Genomic DNA, 15,021 nt, shown 5'->3' on the forward strand with positions numbered 1-15,021 from the left:
GTACTGCACGCCGGTCTGGGTGACAGAGTGAGACCCTGTCTCAAAAAGAAAACAAAACAAAAAGTACTGCATGAACCCCAGTTGTGTACTGGATCAAAAAATGAAACAGTTATAAAATGCATTGTTGGGACAGTTGGGGAAATGTGAATAGAATGTTGATAATTTTTTTTGAGACAGAGTTTCACTCTGTCACCCAGGCTGGAGTGCAGCGGTGTGATCTTGGCTTACTGCAACTTCCACTTCCCAGGTTCAAGTGATTCTCATGCCCCAGCCTCCGAGTAGCTGGGATTATAGGAGCATGCTACCATGCCCAGCTAATTTTTATGCTTTTAGTAGAGCTGGAGTTTCGCCATAATGGGCAGGCTGGTCTTAAACTCCTGACTTCAAGTGATCCATGTGCCTCAGCCTCCCAAAGTTCGGGGATTACAGGCGTGAGCCACTGTGCTCGGTTGTACTGCTAATTTTTAAAATGCAATGGTGGCACAGATATTATGTAGGAGAATTCATACTCATACATAATGCACAAAACTTACCCTGAAACGGTTCAGTAAAAAAACCCAAACATACACAAACAGTGGATAAAGCAAATGGAGCAGAATGTTCACAGTTCTTTTGTTTAGAGTTTCACTTTTATTCTTTGAGTTTTTCTATATGTTAGAAAAAATTTATAATAAAAAAGTACCCAAAGAGCAAAACTCATTCCAAGTCTTATGTACTTTAATTAATGCCAACTAATATTTGCTGTCTCCCATCCCTAGATCCCTTTGTACTGCTTATCTTCATTTTATGATAAGCATCACATTAAAAAGAAAAGAAAAGAAACCAGCAAAAAAACCTTTTCTGCTTCCTTTTTTATTTTTATTTTATTCTTTTTTTTTTCTCAGCAGAATGGCTTATGATTAGGAGTACACCTTTTTTTTTTTTTTTTTTTTTTTTTAATGTGGGGTCTCATTGTGTTGCCCAGGCTGGTCTCAAACTCCTTGACTCAAGCGATCTACCTGCCTCAGCCTCCCAAAGTGCTGGGATTAGAGATGTAAGCCACTGTGCCCAGCCACTTTTTCTTTTTTCCTTAGCTCCCTCTTCAGAACCTTTTTGCTAGCATTTCTCTATATGGATGGTAGTTGTTTCCACCGCATCCCCATGAAGATTCAAGCAGTGGTGAATATTCCTGACACATTGAGAAAACAAAGTCAGAGAACACAGATACTAGAGGCAAAATGAGGCAAACCTGAGAAGAAAACTTGCAGTCCCAGGTTTGTTTCTGTTGTTCACTTCCAGAAACTGCAAATTTTGAAAAGTTGTCCTGGTCTCTTACTGCAACTTGTGTTTTTAATTCATGTCCTGGGCCCCTGTTTTGTTGCTCAGAAGCCCAAGAGAGCTGTTTAGAGGCTCACATACCTGTTTGCTAAGTTTTCTTCTCCCAAGATGAATAGTGTTTTGTTTTGAAGTAGCAGGTGTTTTCTGAATCCCATGAAGGGCCAACTGCTAAAAATGCTGATCCTGCCTCTGATTTCTCTGTGTATCTCTCAGGGGCATCCTGCTCTGATGTCAGGAAGGGAGTCAGGTTAAGAAGAGGTTACCTGGAGGTTGAGGAAAAAATGGACAAGGTAGAATGACCTTGAACGCCTCCCTCTGAATAATTGCCTGCTTAAGGACAGTGATTTAAAATTTTTGCATGTATGAACGCCTTCTAAAGAAAAAACCTGTAGGCATTAAATTCTCCAGTTTAACTTTGTTTGTTCCATTATATACATTTTTGGATAGTTGAGATCAGTTGATTTTCCCCGAGGACATAATCTGCATCCTTGTCATTTTTATTAGTTGAAGAGTAGAGTTTGATAGGATCTGGCCACCCAGATGACACTTTGTTGATTATTAGGTGGCTTCCAGATTTTTATTATTTAATGATCGGCTTGTAAATGTTTTTGAGTCCATTTATTTTGTTTTGCTTTTCAATAAATTCATCGACCAGATCAGAGGCAATGGACCGCGCTACTGCTGTTGTTACATATTAACAGAGTATGTTCCAAAAAAAGATTGAACCAATTTACAATGTATATTTCAACTGTTTCCTCAAGCTTCGAGACTTTTTTTTTTTTCCAGTTTAGTGGTTTTTGATAGCTTAATAGGCAATATAAGGGCTCCTTTAAAGGTCAATTTGCTTCCCTTTAATTTTTATATTTTTGAAATGGGTTATTGCATCAATTCAGTTTAAACTAATATTTATTGAATGCTTACTGAATGTAAATCAATATTCTGGGAGCTGTAGGTAGGTGACTCAAAGATGAGTAAGATTATCTCTCCTTCCAAGGATCTTAAAATCTAATATGGGAGTGTAGGGGGAGATTTTAGGAGGGAAACAATGGCTGCTGAGTAAGAAAAGTGCCACAGAAAAGCTACAAAGCAAGCACTGTCAGAGCTTGGTCCAAGAAGGGAGCATGTGCATTCAAGAGGGGAGATGAGGAGAGCCTTCATGGAGATGACATTTGAACTGGATCTTGAAGGATGGCTAGGATTCCACGGGAATGGGGGGGGGTGTGGCAGGAAGAGAGCGCAGGATGAGCAACTTCACACAAGTGGGAAAGCCTGGGATGTGTAGAGGAGCCAGCAAGTAGTTCAGTGTGACGGGTGCATCGGTGCGGGTTGAAGGACATGAAGCTGGAGAGGTAGGCTGAGGTGTTTTGTTCTTGAACATTTTGAAAAGTCACATGCACATTTTTCTTCCTTTCTGATCATTTAAAATATTTCTAAGTAGTTTTTATATGCTTTGTATTTTGAAGTTTTATAAGTGATGTGGTTACATTGTTCCGTTGTGTTTAATGTATTAAGAAAAAATATTTCATTTTTGAATCTTCAAAAGCATGGTTTTTGAATGGGCAGTATGTATAGCATACTTTTCATTAGCGGTTTGACATCTGTCGTCTCTCCACAACTAGCAGGAGTGTGTGGCTTCATTTTCTTCTAGCCTTTTCTTTCCCTTATGTGGTTAACTCTTTTTCCCATGTAGAATTAATATGCTTGGTTTGAGGTGGATGTCTTAATTTTTCTCCACAGTGAATTCTAGTATCTTATTGGAGTTTACTTAATGTGATGCATTTATCCATCTGTTGTACTTTCAAGTTTACCTTGGTCTTTATGATATTTTTATCTACTTCTAAAGCTTTTTAACCCACTCTTACGTAGTTTTGATGGTCATACATATTGTTAAATTTGGTAGGGTTAAGGAAAACTTCAATTTTCATGGGCTATCTTTCCATTTATTTATGTATTCCTCTTTCTCTTGTTAGACTATTATAGTTTCTTTTCTTTTTCTTTTTTAAAGACGGGGTTTCACCATGTTTGTCAGGCTGGTCTTGAACTCCTGACCTCAGGTGATCCGCCCGCCTTGGCCTCCAAAGTGCTTGGATTACAGGCGTGAGCCACCACGTCCAGCGAGTTTCTTTTCAATAATTCTCTTGTGTTCTGAGTTAATACTTCAAATACATAACAGTCTGATTCTATTGTTATTGAACATTTTTAAGTTTGTATTTTCCATCTTGACTATGGTTTGTTTTGTATGAACTGATTATATCCTGTAGCTTTGTCAAATTCACTTATCCTATCTAGTAACATTTTTTGATTGAATATATATGCATTTGTAGATTTACTAGTGTCATCTGCAAAACAACTTTTTCTTTTCAATATGTTAGATATTTTACAGTTGTCTAATCTTGCATTGTTCTCAGTAGCACTTCTTTTGTCTCAGGGAACACTATTAAGTGTAACAAGGTTTCCCAAGGACCTTCTGGGCCAGAGACTTTTCTGTTCTTTACAAGGAGCTGTGAAAGAAGGAAGCAGCTGCCCAGATTTTTATAGAAGCAGAGCCTATTAGGGCTGGATGGGACCTAACAGATTCTCTAGACCTGGGCCTTCTTCATTTGAGAGATGAGGAAACCAGACCTAGAGAGGTGTGAATTTGCCAGAGTTCACACTGCTGCAGTGGAAGGAGGTGGTTGAACTTTTACTCTTATTTTCTTATGTTACCTATTACATACAGTACATGTTTTCATTTGGGACAGTTACTTGGTTGGACAATTTTCCAAGTTTACCCAACCTTAAATTTTAGTAACTACACAATATTCTTAAAAAAATTACTTGCAAGTAATTATCTGAAGCTCTGGAAAAGGTTACCCCGTCTGTATCATCACTGTCCTAGGTATTTGAGAGAAAAGAGAATAAAGAAAAGTTGTTGGGCTGGGGCTGGGGCAGGGAGGAAAGGGTATTTTAGTCCTTGATCCTTAGTAGGAGGGCCTATTTTTAAGCTTCATAATGTCAGTTTTAAAAGCAGTGGTTTTCAAAATAACCGCAGACGAAAGTCCCCTTCAAATGGATGCCTTTCTGGAATTGACCTATTTTGAGTTTAGCTGTTACCAGAAGGGTTCAGAATTTCGAATGCTCTTAAATGCATTTACTTTTCAGACAAAGTGGAAATTGAGTGCATAATCCACGTGGGTTCCAGATTCAGGTTAAATTTAGAAATTTGGAGAGTTGTGGAGAGAAGAAATGAGTAATTAGTCAATAGTTGTTCTTACAGATTTGTCTGAATCCAGGTTAATTATGTTTCCTTCTTTATTAAATAATAATTTCTATATCCAGGTTAGTTTTACAAATTAGATCAGACCCTCACCACATTTTGAGAGTCGAATCAGAGTCAGAATGATTTGTCCCCTTTGCTGCTTTCATACTACCCTTTAGTAAACAGTCCTCAAGAATGTCCTTATGTCAGGGAGGGGAGGCTTCAGAAATTTTAGCAAGAATTCCAAGCTCACTGTAAATGTTTTGTTTAATGGTTTACTGAAATCCAGATAGTAATCCTACCAAAATGCCAGTCTATTTCAGCTCCTCTTTCTTGGAGCCTTTGGGATGGTGAGAAAACAGGAAGAAGAGAGCTGTTTAACATTCCCATAATTATTAATAATAGGAAATTTATCCTGTCTACGGATAAAACTTGGTAATTGGAACCAAGGAAAGGTACCATTCATTCACTAAAGGAAAAGACTAGTAGATAGTCAGGCATGGTGGCACGTGCCTGTAGTCCCAGCTACTCTGGGGGCTGAGGCAGGAGAATCAGTTTAACCTGGGAGGTGGGGGTTGCAGTGACCAGAGATTGTGTCACTGCACTCCAGCCTGGGCAACACAGTGAGTGAGACTCTGTCTCAGAAAAAAGACAAACAAAAAACAATGGAATATTGGGCTAAACTCTTAACACATTATATTTAATATTTAATATTTACTGGAATACTTCTAAAAACATAGTCTCTTTTGCTTTGTTTTATTTTGGTAACTAAATGAATGCTGGGTTAGCCATAAATGTAGCTTGCTGCATTTCTATTTCTTGTGTTCTAAATCACTGAATAATTTAAAAAAATAGTTCCAAAGCATTTCCAATGAAAAAGGAAGCCATAACTTATTTATTAGGGGAAGTCAAGGGGAGAGGTAGTGAGGAAAGTACCAGAAACTATCAACAGGTGTTTTGGTTACAGTGAACAAAGAATCAGCTTGATAATGCAATCCCTGGGAAGAGTTTGTAAATTCCTGAAGGAGGGTGAGAGCTGGAGGGGACACTGAACGGAAATGGTGAGCGGAAATCCGTGGTTCCTGAGGCACAGAGGACTTGGGTTACCGGAGGCTTGCCCCCAGCTGAGGACCTGGAACGATTCCTGAGCAAGTTGCTTTCTTGATAGACAAGGATACATCTGTAGGACCACTGCTGTTAATCTGTGGGGCAATATGAATGGATCCTAATGTAGGAAAGAGAGCAGGGTGAAGTCAGACATGGAATTTTATCCCTAGAGGATATAACTGGAAAAATTGCTACCATTTATGAAGGCCTACCTGGTCTCTTTGCATTCATTATCTTGAGTTTGCACTACAGTTCTGCCACGTAGTATTCTATTTTACAAACAAGGAAAGTGAAGCTCAGGGAAGTTAAGGAATTTAATAAGGTTGCACAACTAGTAGGTGGAGGGGCCAAGTTTAGACCCAGGTCTGTCCTACTCTAATATGCATGCTTTTTCCACGTGGCCTCTCAAGGCTGTGTAAAATGCCAGAGATCTTTCTGGAGCTCACTTCCCAAAACTGCTAAATTTAAATTAATTAAAATTAAAGTGGAAAAACCAGTTCCTAAGTTGCACTACCCACATTTCAAGGGCCCCGTGACGACGTGTGGCTAGTGGCTACTATATTGGACAGCACCAGTTAAAATTTTTTCATCATTGCAGAAAGTTCTATTAGTGCTGGTCTAGAGGTCATTCAGTTTTGCCCCTTTATTTGATTTTTTCCCCCCTTTTATGTTGCAAAGGAGAAAATGAGGGACAAAGAAAAGGAAGTAACATATTCAGCATCAAACATCTAATTAATCTGGTTTTTTGGACTGGCTGGCTGTTAGATTTTTCCATGGCCCACATTTTTCCCTTAAAAAAAAACTTAATGGAAATGTGAGAAATGAAGTGACTCCCCTACTCTCCGAACTTTGCCTGGACTTTAAACTAGATTCTTTCTCCTAAAGAATCTTTAATTTTCCCAAGTTCAAAGGGCACGTCCGGATTAGTTTCCCCTAAGGAAATGAAAGATGTTTGTTGGAAAGGAATTCCATTCTTAATGTATTAAATAGCACTTGGATTCCCTCTGGTTCTTTCTCTGACTTCCTACCAAGTGCTTTGTAATTGAACTTGCAGCTGCTAACCATTTGTCTTCCAAAGAAGACCAACTTCAGAACAGTTCAGATGACAGAGGGATGTATACTTTGAATGCAAGCAGCTGCCTGTTACTTGCTATTGATTCAAATGACATTTGTGTTACACGGTCAAATAGATTTAGATTGTGACCAAATTACAAGATTTCTAACTTGTATGTTAAGATGTATTAACAGTCTTTGCACTGATATTTAGTGTATAACACATACATACCAGGCACTGGGTTGCAAAGTGAACTAAAGGGACTTTTGTTGAAATGGAAAAAGATGTTGATGTTATGGACAAGTGGAATGCAGTTTAAATTCCTGTCTAAATTATATTGTTGATATTTGCCATCCATGTAGCTTCCTATTTAGCCTTGAAATTCAGTAAAAGCCTCCGTGTGGATCATAGCTCTGAAGTAAAGTGAGGAGTCATGTGCAAATGTCCTTTTGGTAGATGCTATTAAAAGGCATTTAAATTATACACTCCAGTGTCTAAATGACAGTCTGAAGTGTATGTGTGTTTGGAGGATGGGCAAGTGGGAGCAAAAGGAGGCATTGTGCTGGGTGATTGATATTTTTAGGAAGCCTAAATGTAATGTTTGATTTCAGTATAACTAACAGCCTCATGGTTTAGAAAAGTTGTCTATCAAAAACAGAGAAATTGAAGTTTTGGTTTCTTCTTAAAGAAATGTTCAAGTCATGTACATGAGTATGCTCAGAGAGATTAAAAATGGAGAGAAATTGAAATGGTGGCAAGGTATCCAGGAAAGTGCCTGTTTTCCCTGAGAGTGCAAGGGCAGGAGTGGAAAAGACTTTAATGATGGTGGCAACAGCTAGAAGGGATCCCTAGGAGCTCTGACACCTGGATTTTTAAATTTTAATTTTATTTATTTTTTTCTATTATTCATCCCTTTTACAATATCCATTGCTCACATATTTTTTATTTTAGCTTTTTAGAGACAGGGTTTTTCCATGTTGGTCAGGCTGGTCTTGAATTCCCGACCTCAGGTGGTCTGCCCGCCTTGGCCTCCCAAAGTGTTGGGATTACAGGCGTGAACCACCGCGCCTGGCCGATACCTGGCTCTTCTAACTGCCCAACATCACAGGGTTGGGGAGCAGAGCATCTAGAGGACTCCATGTATTTTGTAGTATAGGGTCTAACTTCTAGAAAGTCGGAAATAGGCTTCTGAGAGTTTTGGAGTCAACAGGCCTGAATGCAGGATGGTCAGAGGAAGATGCTTATTCCTCTCAGAGTGGTGCTGATTTTGGGGGCCAGCAGTGCAGTGAAAAGCCCAATTTCCCTATCTGCTTTTGAATGTTTCTACCCCCTTAAGCGTTTCATTTGAATCCAGAGACTAACCACTCTTCCAGAGGGTTTAAAAGTCTTCAGGCTTCAGAATTTTTAGGCTATAATGCTTTGGAATAACCGTGCCTTGTGGAGAATAAAAGTGTGAGATCTGAGTTCTTTTCCTGGTGAACCTAAGTCACTGCATGAATAACTCTGTGCCTTGGGTTTTTTGTCTGCAAAGTGAGAGTGATAGTAATGGCTTCCTACCTTTCAGGGTTTGTATATGAGCTCCACATGGTTTCATGGGTTACCACTCAGCATACTTTCAAGCTCCAAGTAGATAGTAAGAAGATTGTATTTTATTTATTTATTTATTTTTTTTTTTGACACGGAGTTTCGCTCTTGTTACCCAGGCTGGAGTGCAATGGCGCGATCTCGGCTCACCGCAGCCTCCGCCTCCTGGGTTCAGGCAATTCTTCTGCCTCAGCCTCCTGAGTAGCTGGGATTACAGGCATGTGCCACCATGCCCAGCTAATTTTTTTGTATTTTTAGTTGAGACGGGGTTTCACCATGTTTACCAGGATGGTCTCGATCTTGTATTTTATTTTTAAAAGGAATCTTGGATGTCTTCTGTTGTAACCTTATTTTGAATCCAGGGCTACAAAGTAGGGTTAAGGCCAGACATGGCTCATGCCTGTAGTTCCAGCTACTTAGAAAGCTGAGGCAGGAGGATTACTTGAGCCCAGAAGGTTGGGGCTGCACCGAGCTATTGTTGTGCCACTACACCTGAGCCTGGGCATCAGAGAAAGAAGACTCTGTCTCTTAAAAACAAAACAAAAGAAAATAAAAACCAAAGAAAGGTTAAGAGAAGTTGGCTTAACACAGAAGGTTCTATATGGAATTTTGTGACTTTTGAGTAACATAACCTAAAGACTGTGTGGCACAATGGAAAGGCTTTGTAGCCATCAGACTTGAGTTTGAATTCTAACCCTGCCTTACTATGTCTGTGGTCTTGTGCAGGTGCTTTCACACACTTGAGTCTGTTCCCACATCTGTAAAGTGGACATAACAACACTTATCCAACAGAAAGGATTCATAGACACTCTGTTGTGTAAACTGCTTTTTGTGAGTAACAAGACTAATGGTAACAGCCGCGATTAGATCCCAGCGCAGGATGCCTTACTTTCTTTCTTTTTTTTTTTTTGAGATGGAGTTTTGCTCTTGTTACCCAGACTGGAGTGCAATGGCGCGATCTCTGCTCACCGCAACCTCTCCGCCTTCTGGGTTCAAGCAATTCTCCTGCCTCAGCCTCCTGAGTAGCCGGGACTACAGGCGTGCGCCACCACGCCCAGCTAATTTTTGTATTTTTAGTAGAGACGGGGTTTCACCATGTTGACCAGGATGGTCTTGATCTCTTGACCTCGTGATCCACCCGTCTCAGCCTCCCAAAGGGCTGGGATTATAGGTGTGAGCCACCGCACCCGGCTGCCTTACTTTCTATCAGGTGAGAAGAAGAGAAAATTCTTGGCTCCCAAAGAACTTCCAGTGACAGGCTCTCCAGTTGCTCTTTATCCAGCAGACTTAGAATAGAGACAACACCGGGCATACTTGCAATTTCTTAGGATGTGCAGGAAGCAAAAGAATTATTTTCAGTGAAACAGGAGTCTGCAAAAGGTGCCTTAGAAAACAACTGCCACACAGTACATCCCAATATAGACTCCTCCCAGCTTCTCTAGGACAGCCATCTGCCTGACAGGCCCCACCCAGGAAGCCCAGCTTTCTTCTCCCAAGAGTTTAAGGAGGATTTCCTGATGTGTGTATGTGTGTGTGTATGGTTGTGTTCCGGGGGTGGGGGGGTCAAGAAGGGTGTTATTTGGGATGGGTAGTAACTGACTTTTGGTGGCATAACTGGAAGGCAACACTCCCTTCCTGTGGCTGAAGCCAGATATTGGGGTTCAGCTCATGGTTCATCCAGACATCTTCCTCACTGGGTCCTGGCCTCTGCTCATACTGTGTCTTCTACTGATGATTCCGTTCTCCACCTCCAATATACATATGTTGAAATCTTAATCTTATGTCAAAGCTCAACTTGGAGGTCACATTTTCTGTAAATCCAACACAGACCTCTCCTTCACCCGATTCGGGCAGCCGTCATCTGCTCCACTCTCTGGAGCATTCTGTACATTCTGTACATAACACTTCAGTTACTTATGTAATTAATTAGTCAGCAGAAGATACTCCTCTCCAAAGGGTAAGACCCTACTAACACCTGTGAAGCCTGGCTTAGAGTTTATGAGGGGTGATTTTTCAGTTTATAATTTCTTGGCACAGGATGGTCACAGTGTTGGTGGTAATTCTAGTATCTGTTCTGGGAGTCCCTGTATGTTCTTCATTGTTCATACATTCATTTATTTCTTCACTGAGCCACATGAGGCATGTGGGATGTATGTTATGTCTGCTTGATACATCAGGAAACTGATTCTGGTTAAAGGTCTCTGCATGCCATACAGGCAGCTAAGAGTGCCTATAGTTCTTTGTACTACCTTTTCAGTCAACAGTTCCATCCCAGCCCAAAAGAGGAAACATTTGGGAAGCATATACTGGTGGTGACATCTTCCCTATACTGTGGCGTTCTCTTAGCCTTATGCCTGGCACAGAGGAGGGCTCTGGGAATGTTTGGGCCGGATGGATCTGGGAGCCTCTTTTGCATGCCGAGCTGCATACTTATCCCTAACAAATGCTCGTTTCCTTGATGGATATGTGACATGGGTTGCAGAATTTACATGGCACCTGGTGGCTTCTCACACTCCCCCGCCACGCCTCTGGGGACTAGGATGGGACAGATGGCCACAGACAGGATTCTCAGCTCTGCAAATCACATTTGGGAAAAAGTTAAGTTTGTGCAATAACACAATTTTGGCAACATGGTTTCATGCTGCTGGTAAATTCTTTAACACTTTCTGGATAAATCACACTTCGTCAGAACTCACTTGGGAACAGAGTTTAATTTTACTGTAGGTGGCTATGGTTCCCACCCACCAGTCCTCCCACCCCCGCTAATATATCTAGGCTGATAAGGTGAATGCTTTGCTGAGCCAGGCTATTTCTGGGCCCAGGATAGAATTACATTATGTTATTTATTTTTATTTGTATTTTTTTCTGTATATTTTTCAATTACAGACCCTTGAAAGAAGAATTATGTTAAGCGTCTGTTTCCCCACCAGCACCTTTAATTCCTTCTCCCCAGAGTATAACCACTTGTGCTTAAAATGACAGAGGTGGAAAAGGTCTTGATAGTTCATCCTCCTGTATGTATATATGAAGAGTTTGAGGCCTAGAGAGACTGGGCAGCCTGTTTGGTTGTCAGATGGCTGGTCAAGACCTGCATCTGGATCCGTCAACTTCTCTCCTGTGAAGGGCCCTTGTTTTTTGCCCTGCCCTATTGCTTACCCTTGTCTTCTGTCTTACATCTAGGGGAGAGTCTATGGCATGTTCAGTTTGAAATGAATAAAAAGCAAATATTTGCTCATTGTTAAAGGATCTCAACATACAGAGAACTAATTTCCTGTTAACCCTTACATTTTCTCTTGACATATCTTTGGTAAGGACCGTTAAAAGCTTGACAAATTTCTGTACAGTGACATGCAGCCCTAGGGGTTAACTCTCTGTGGATTTGAGTGATAAGATTTAACTCTTAGGAAAAAGGGGAAAAAAGAAGATCAATAAGTGTCTGAAATAATATAGTTGTGTCTTTTGGCTCTAAAAATCACCATATTTTGATGTTTCAAATATGTCAGACCTAAAGCTAGGTATCCAGACTGCTGGAGATTATTTTTTTAATTTTAATTATTTTTTTTTTTAAGAGATGGGGTCTTGCTGTACTGCCCAGGCTAAAGTACAGTGGCTATTCACAGGCGCGATCCCACTACTGATCAGCACGGGAGTTTTGACCTGCTCCGTTTCTGACCTGGGCCGGTTCACCCCTCCTTAGGGACCTGGTGGTCCCCTGCTTCCGGGAGGTTACCGTATTGATGCTGAACTTAGTGCGGACACCCGATCGGCATAGCGCTTTACAGCCCAGAACTCCTGGGCTCAAGTGATCCTCCCACCTCAGCCTCCTGAGTAGCTTGGACTACAGGCATGCGCTGCTGTGCCTGGCTGCTGAAGATTATTAAAATGTAACAATAGGTCCAAGTCTGGAACTTGAAAAATTTCTCATTTGTCAAAGAAGTTCCAGTATTCTACATTCTCTTGCTAATAAATTTGGGGAGCCTTGGGAGCTCAGCAACTGGTGTGCCATCGACAGGATTGTGATCTTCTCTTTCTGGGTAGGTCTAAGTGGGAACTTTTGGGAGGGACACACAGTCTAGTGAGACTGTATACACGAACTACTCAGGAGACTGATCACTTGGCAGGGATGTAGTAATCATTACATATCTGTTCTGCTTCAACAGCTACACGGTAAGCTTCTGCAGTTGAAGAGTTCAGCCTTGATGCCCCATCTCTTGCCCAGGCCTGCCAGGTACTAGTTGATCAGTAATGTGAAATGAATGAAAACCAGTGTTAGCCTATGGAGCTTCTGTGGGACAGAAGCTTTGCTCAGTTGAGTTTTCATCAATATCAAATGCGATGTTATGTGCATTGAGTTTCTTGATAATTATTCTTTTTATTTTATTTTTTTTTTAAGATGGGGTTTCGGACGGGTGTGGTGGCTCAAGCCTGTAATCCCAGCACTTTGGGAGGCCGAGGCGGGTGGATCACGAGGTCAAGAGATCGAGACCATCCTGGTCAACATGGTGAAACCCTGTCTCTACTAAAAATACAAAAAATTAGCTGGGCATGGTGGCGCGTGCCTGTAATCCCAGCTACTCGGGAGGCTGAGGCAGGAGAATTGCCTGAACCCAGGAGGCGGAGGTTGCGGTGGGCTGAGATTGCGCCATTGCACTCCAGCCTGGGTAACGAGCGAAACTCCATCTCAAAAAAAAAAAAAAAAAAAATGGGGTTTCACCATGATGGCTATGGCCAGGCTGGTCTTGAACTCCTGACCTCAGGTGATCCACCCACCACGGCCTCCCAAAGTGCTAGGATTACAGGCGTGAGCCACCGTACCCGGCGATAATTATCCTTGAGTCTTTCTGTTTGTTTGTTTTGTTTTGTTTTTGATTGATTAAGCAATGCTGGACTGGTTGGAGCCCCCAGTTGTGACCAAGAGATGTGACTCCTGCCTGGGCTGTGGGTAATAGTGTGCTTAATATGGGGCCTGGCATGAAGGAATTTGGGAGTATTATCTGGTCTACTAGAGTTTAGTTACCAGGTTTTAAATGACTATGGTGGATATGGATGTCATGAATATACTAATGGTCTGAGGGTCTGAAAGAGTTAAAACTCCTCTCAGAATAGCCCAGGCAGCTCCCAGGAAGTAGCTTCTGAGGCAGGATGTGGCAAACCAGTGGGTAAATGATAGCTTGTCTCCTTTGGAAGAAAAGGAAGTAGGTGGGGAGAAGTGAAGAGGAAGAGCTTGGTAGACAAATCTTTTTATCTGCTTTTTTAAATGCCAGACAGACCCTGCAGATTTTTGACCCAAGGTGACCAAAGTCCTAAGAATGCCAGTAATGGCCGGGCGTGGTGGCTCAAGCCTGTAATCCCAGCACTTTGGGAGGCCAAGGCGGGTGGATCACGCGGTCAAGAGATCGAGACCATCCAGGTCGACATGGTGAAACCCCATCTCTACTAAAAATACAAGAAAATTAGCTGGTCACGGTGGCGCGTACCTGTAATCCCAACTACTCAGGAGGCTGAGGCAGAAGAATTGCCTGAACCCAGGAGGCAGAGGTTGCGGTGAGCTGAGATCGCGCCATTGAACTCCAGCCTGGGTAACAAGAGTGAAACTCCGTCTCAAAAAAAAAAAAAAAAAAAAAAGAATGCCAGTAATACTGGTTTTGCTGTTGTCTAGATAACTCAAGTTTAAGATCCACTAGAATGTTGTTTCAAAAGATTTTGTTTTCTAATTTTGATCATTGGTGTATTCTTTAGTGCACTTTCAAGATTCACAGTGAATGTGGTATCATCCAAAATCACATTCTTTTCTAACCAAGAATAAGTCATAAGAAAAGATAAATACGTATTTTAGAAAAGTACCTCTTTAATGTCTTTACCTGTTTATCCATTTTAAAACACATTCCCATCCATTCTCTGTCCAGGTGCTTATAACAGTCCCTTGTGATACAGGACAAGAGTGTGCTTCCATTTAAGGCAAGAGAAAGATCTTGCCCATGGTCAGATAACCAGTTACTAGCAGAGTTAATAGAGGGCTCCAGATCTGACTTCAAGTTCAAGTTTCCACAATTTTGGTTCTTTTTGTTAAGAACATAGTTTATACATTGAAGACAAATTATTAATGGAGGCTACAGTTTTGCAAATAAAAAGGGTCCTCAAAAATCCAGTAACGTATATATGAAATGAAATAGGTACACTGAATTTGGTGAGCTTTGGTGTTGCTGTAAAAGCAACTATCCTTTTTTAAACTTACTGCACAGATAGTAATGTAAATCAGTGTTGTGTTTAGGAATCAGCTCCAGAACTACAGTTTGATATGTGGAAACACCTCTGCCTTTTCCATGGGCTAGTAGACATAATGGGCTGGACTTTGCTATACTGTGAAAGGCTTCTTTGACCAGGTAATGAAAGAGTTAAGCACCTAAAATTGAAGTCTTCAGGAGGCTTACAAGGATCTGAAAGGTTGAACTCAGTAATTTTTAGACTTCAGTTTTCTGCACAGCTCTTCTGCTCAGGGAAGCCGGTATCTCCTGTGTTTGTGTAGCTCTTGACTCCATTTCTTTGAAGGTTTCAAATGATAGTTTTTATACTCACCCAGATGTTTACTCTGCCTGAGCACATTGTGGGTGATTTGGCTCAAAAGCTGCATACTTAGATTGCATCCTGTTCACACTGATATCTTACATGTGTTTTAGGTATTTAAATATTAAAACAAATATTCCTTTTTGTTTCCGTCTGA

At 41.1% G+C, this 15,021-nt stretch overlaps 1 protein-coding gene across 3 annotated transcripts in view; it reads left to right on the forward strand.

Moving 5' to 3' along the window:
- MAP2K1 (mitogen-activated protein kinase kinase 1) overlaps positions 1-15,021 on the forward strand; it is a 102,111-nt gene that overhangs the window by 12,009 nt on the left and 75,081 nt on the right. The window contains exon 1 of one of the 3 annotated variants that reach the window (XM_017976684.4): positions 2,619-2,666. The exons of 1 other annotated variant lie outside the window; for it this stretch is intronic. In XM_017976684.4, coding sequence (XP_017832173.1) covers positions 2,653-2,666 — 14 coding nt within the window. In that variant the 5' untranslated portion in view covers positions 2,619-2,652. Of the gene's footprint in view, positions 1-2,618; positions 2,667-12,465; positions 12,529-15,021 lie in introns of those variants that run through there. One more of the 3 variants, XM_078333468.1, reaches the window with a different exon arrangement.

This window comes from Callithrix jacchus, chromosome 8 (genome assembly GCF_049354715.1).
Source record: "Callithrix jacchus isolate 240 chromosome 8, calJac240_pri, whole genome shotgun sequence".
Lineage (NCBI taxonomy): Eukaryota > Metazoa > Chordata > Mammalia > Primates > Cebidae > Callithrix > Callithrix jacchus.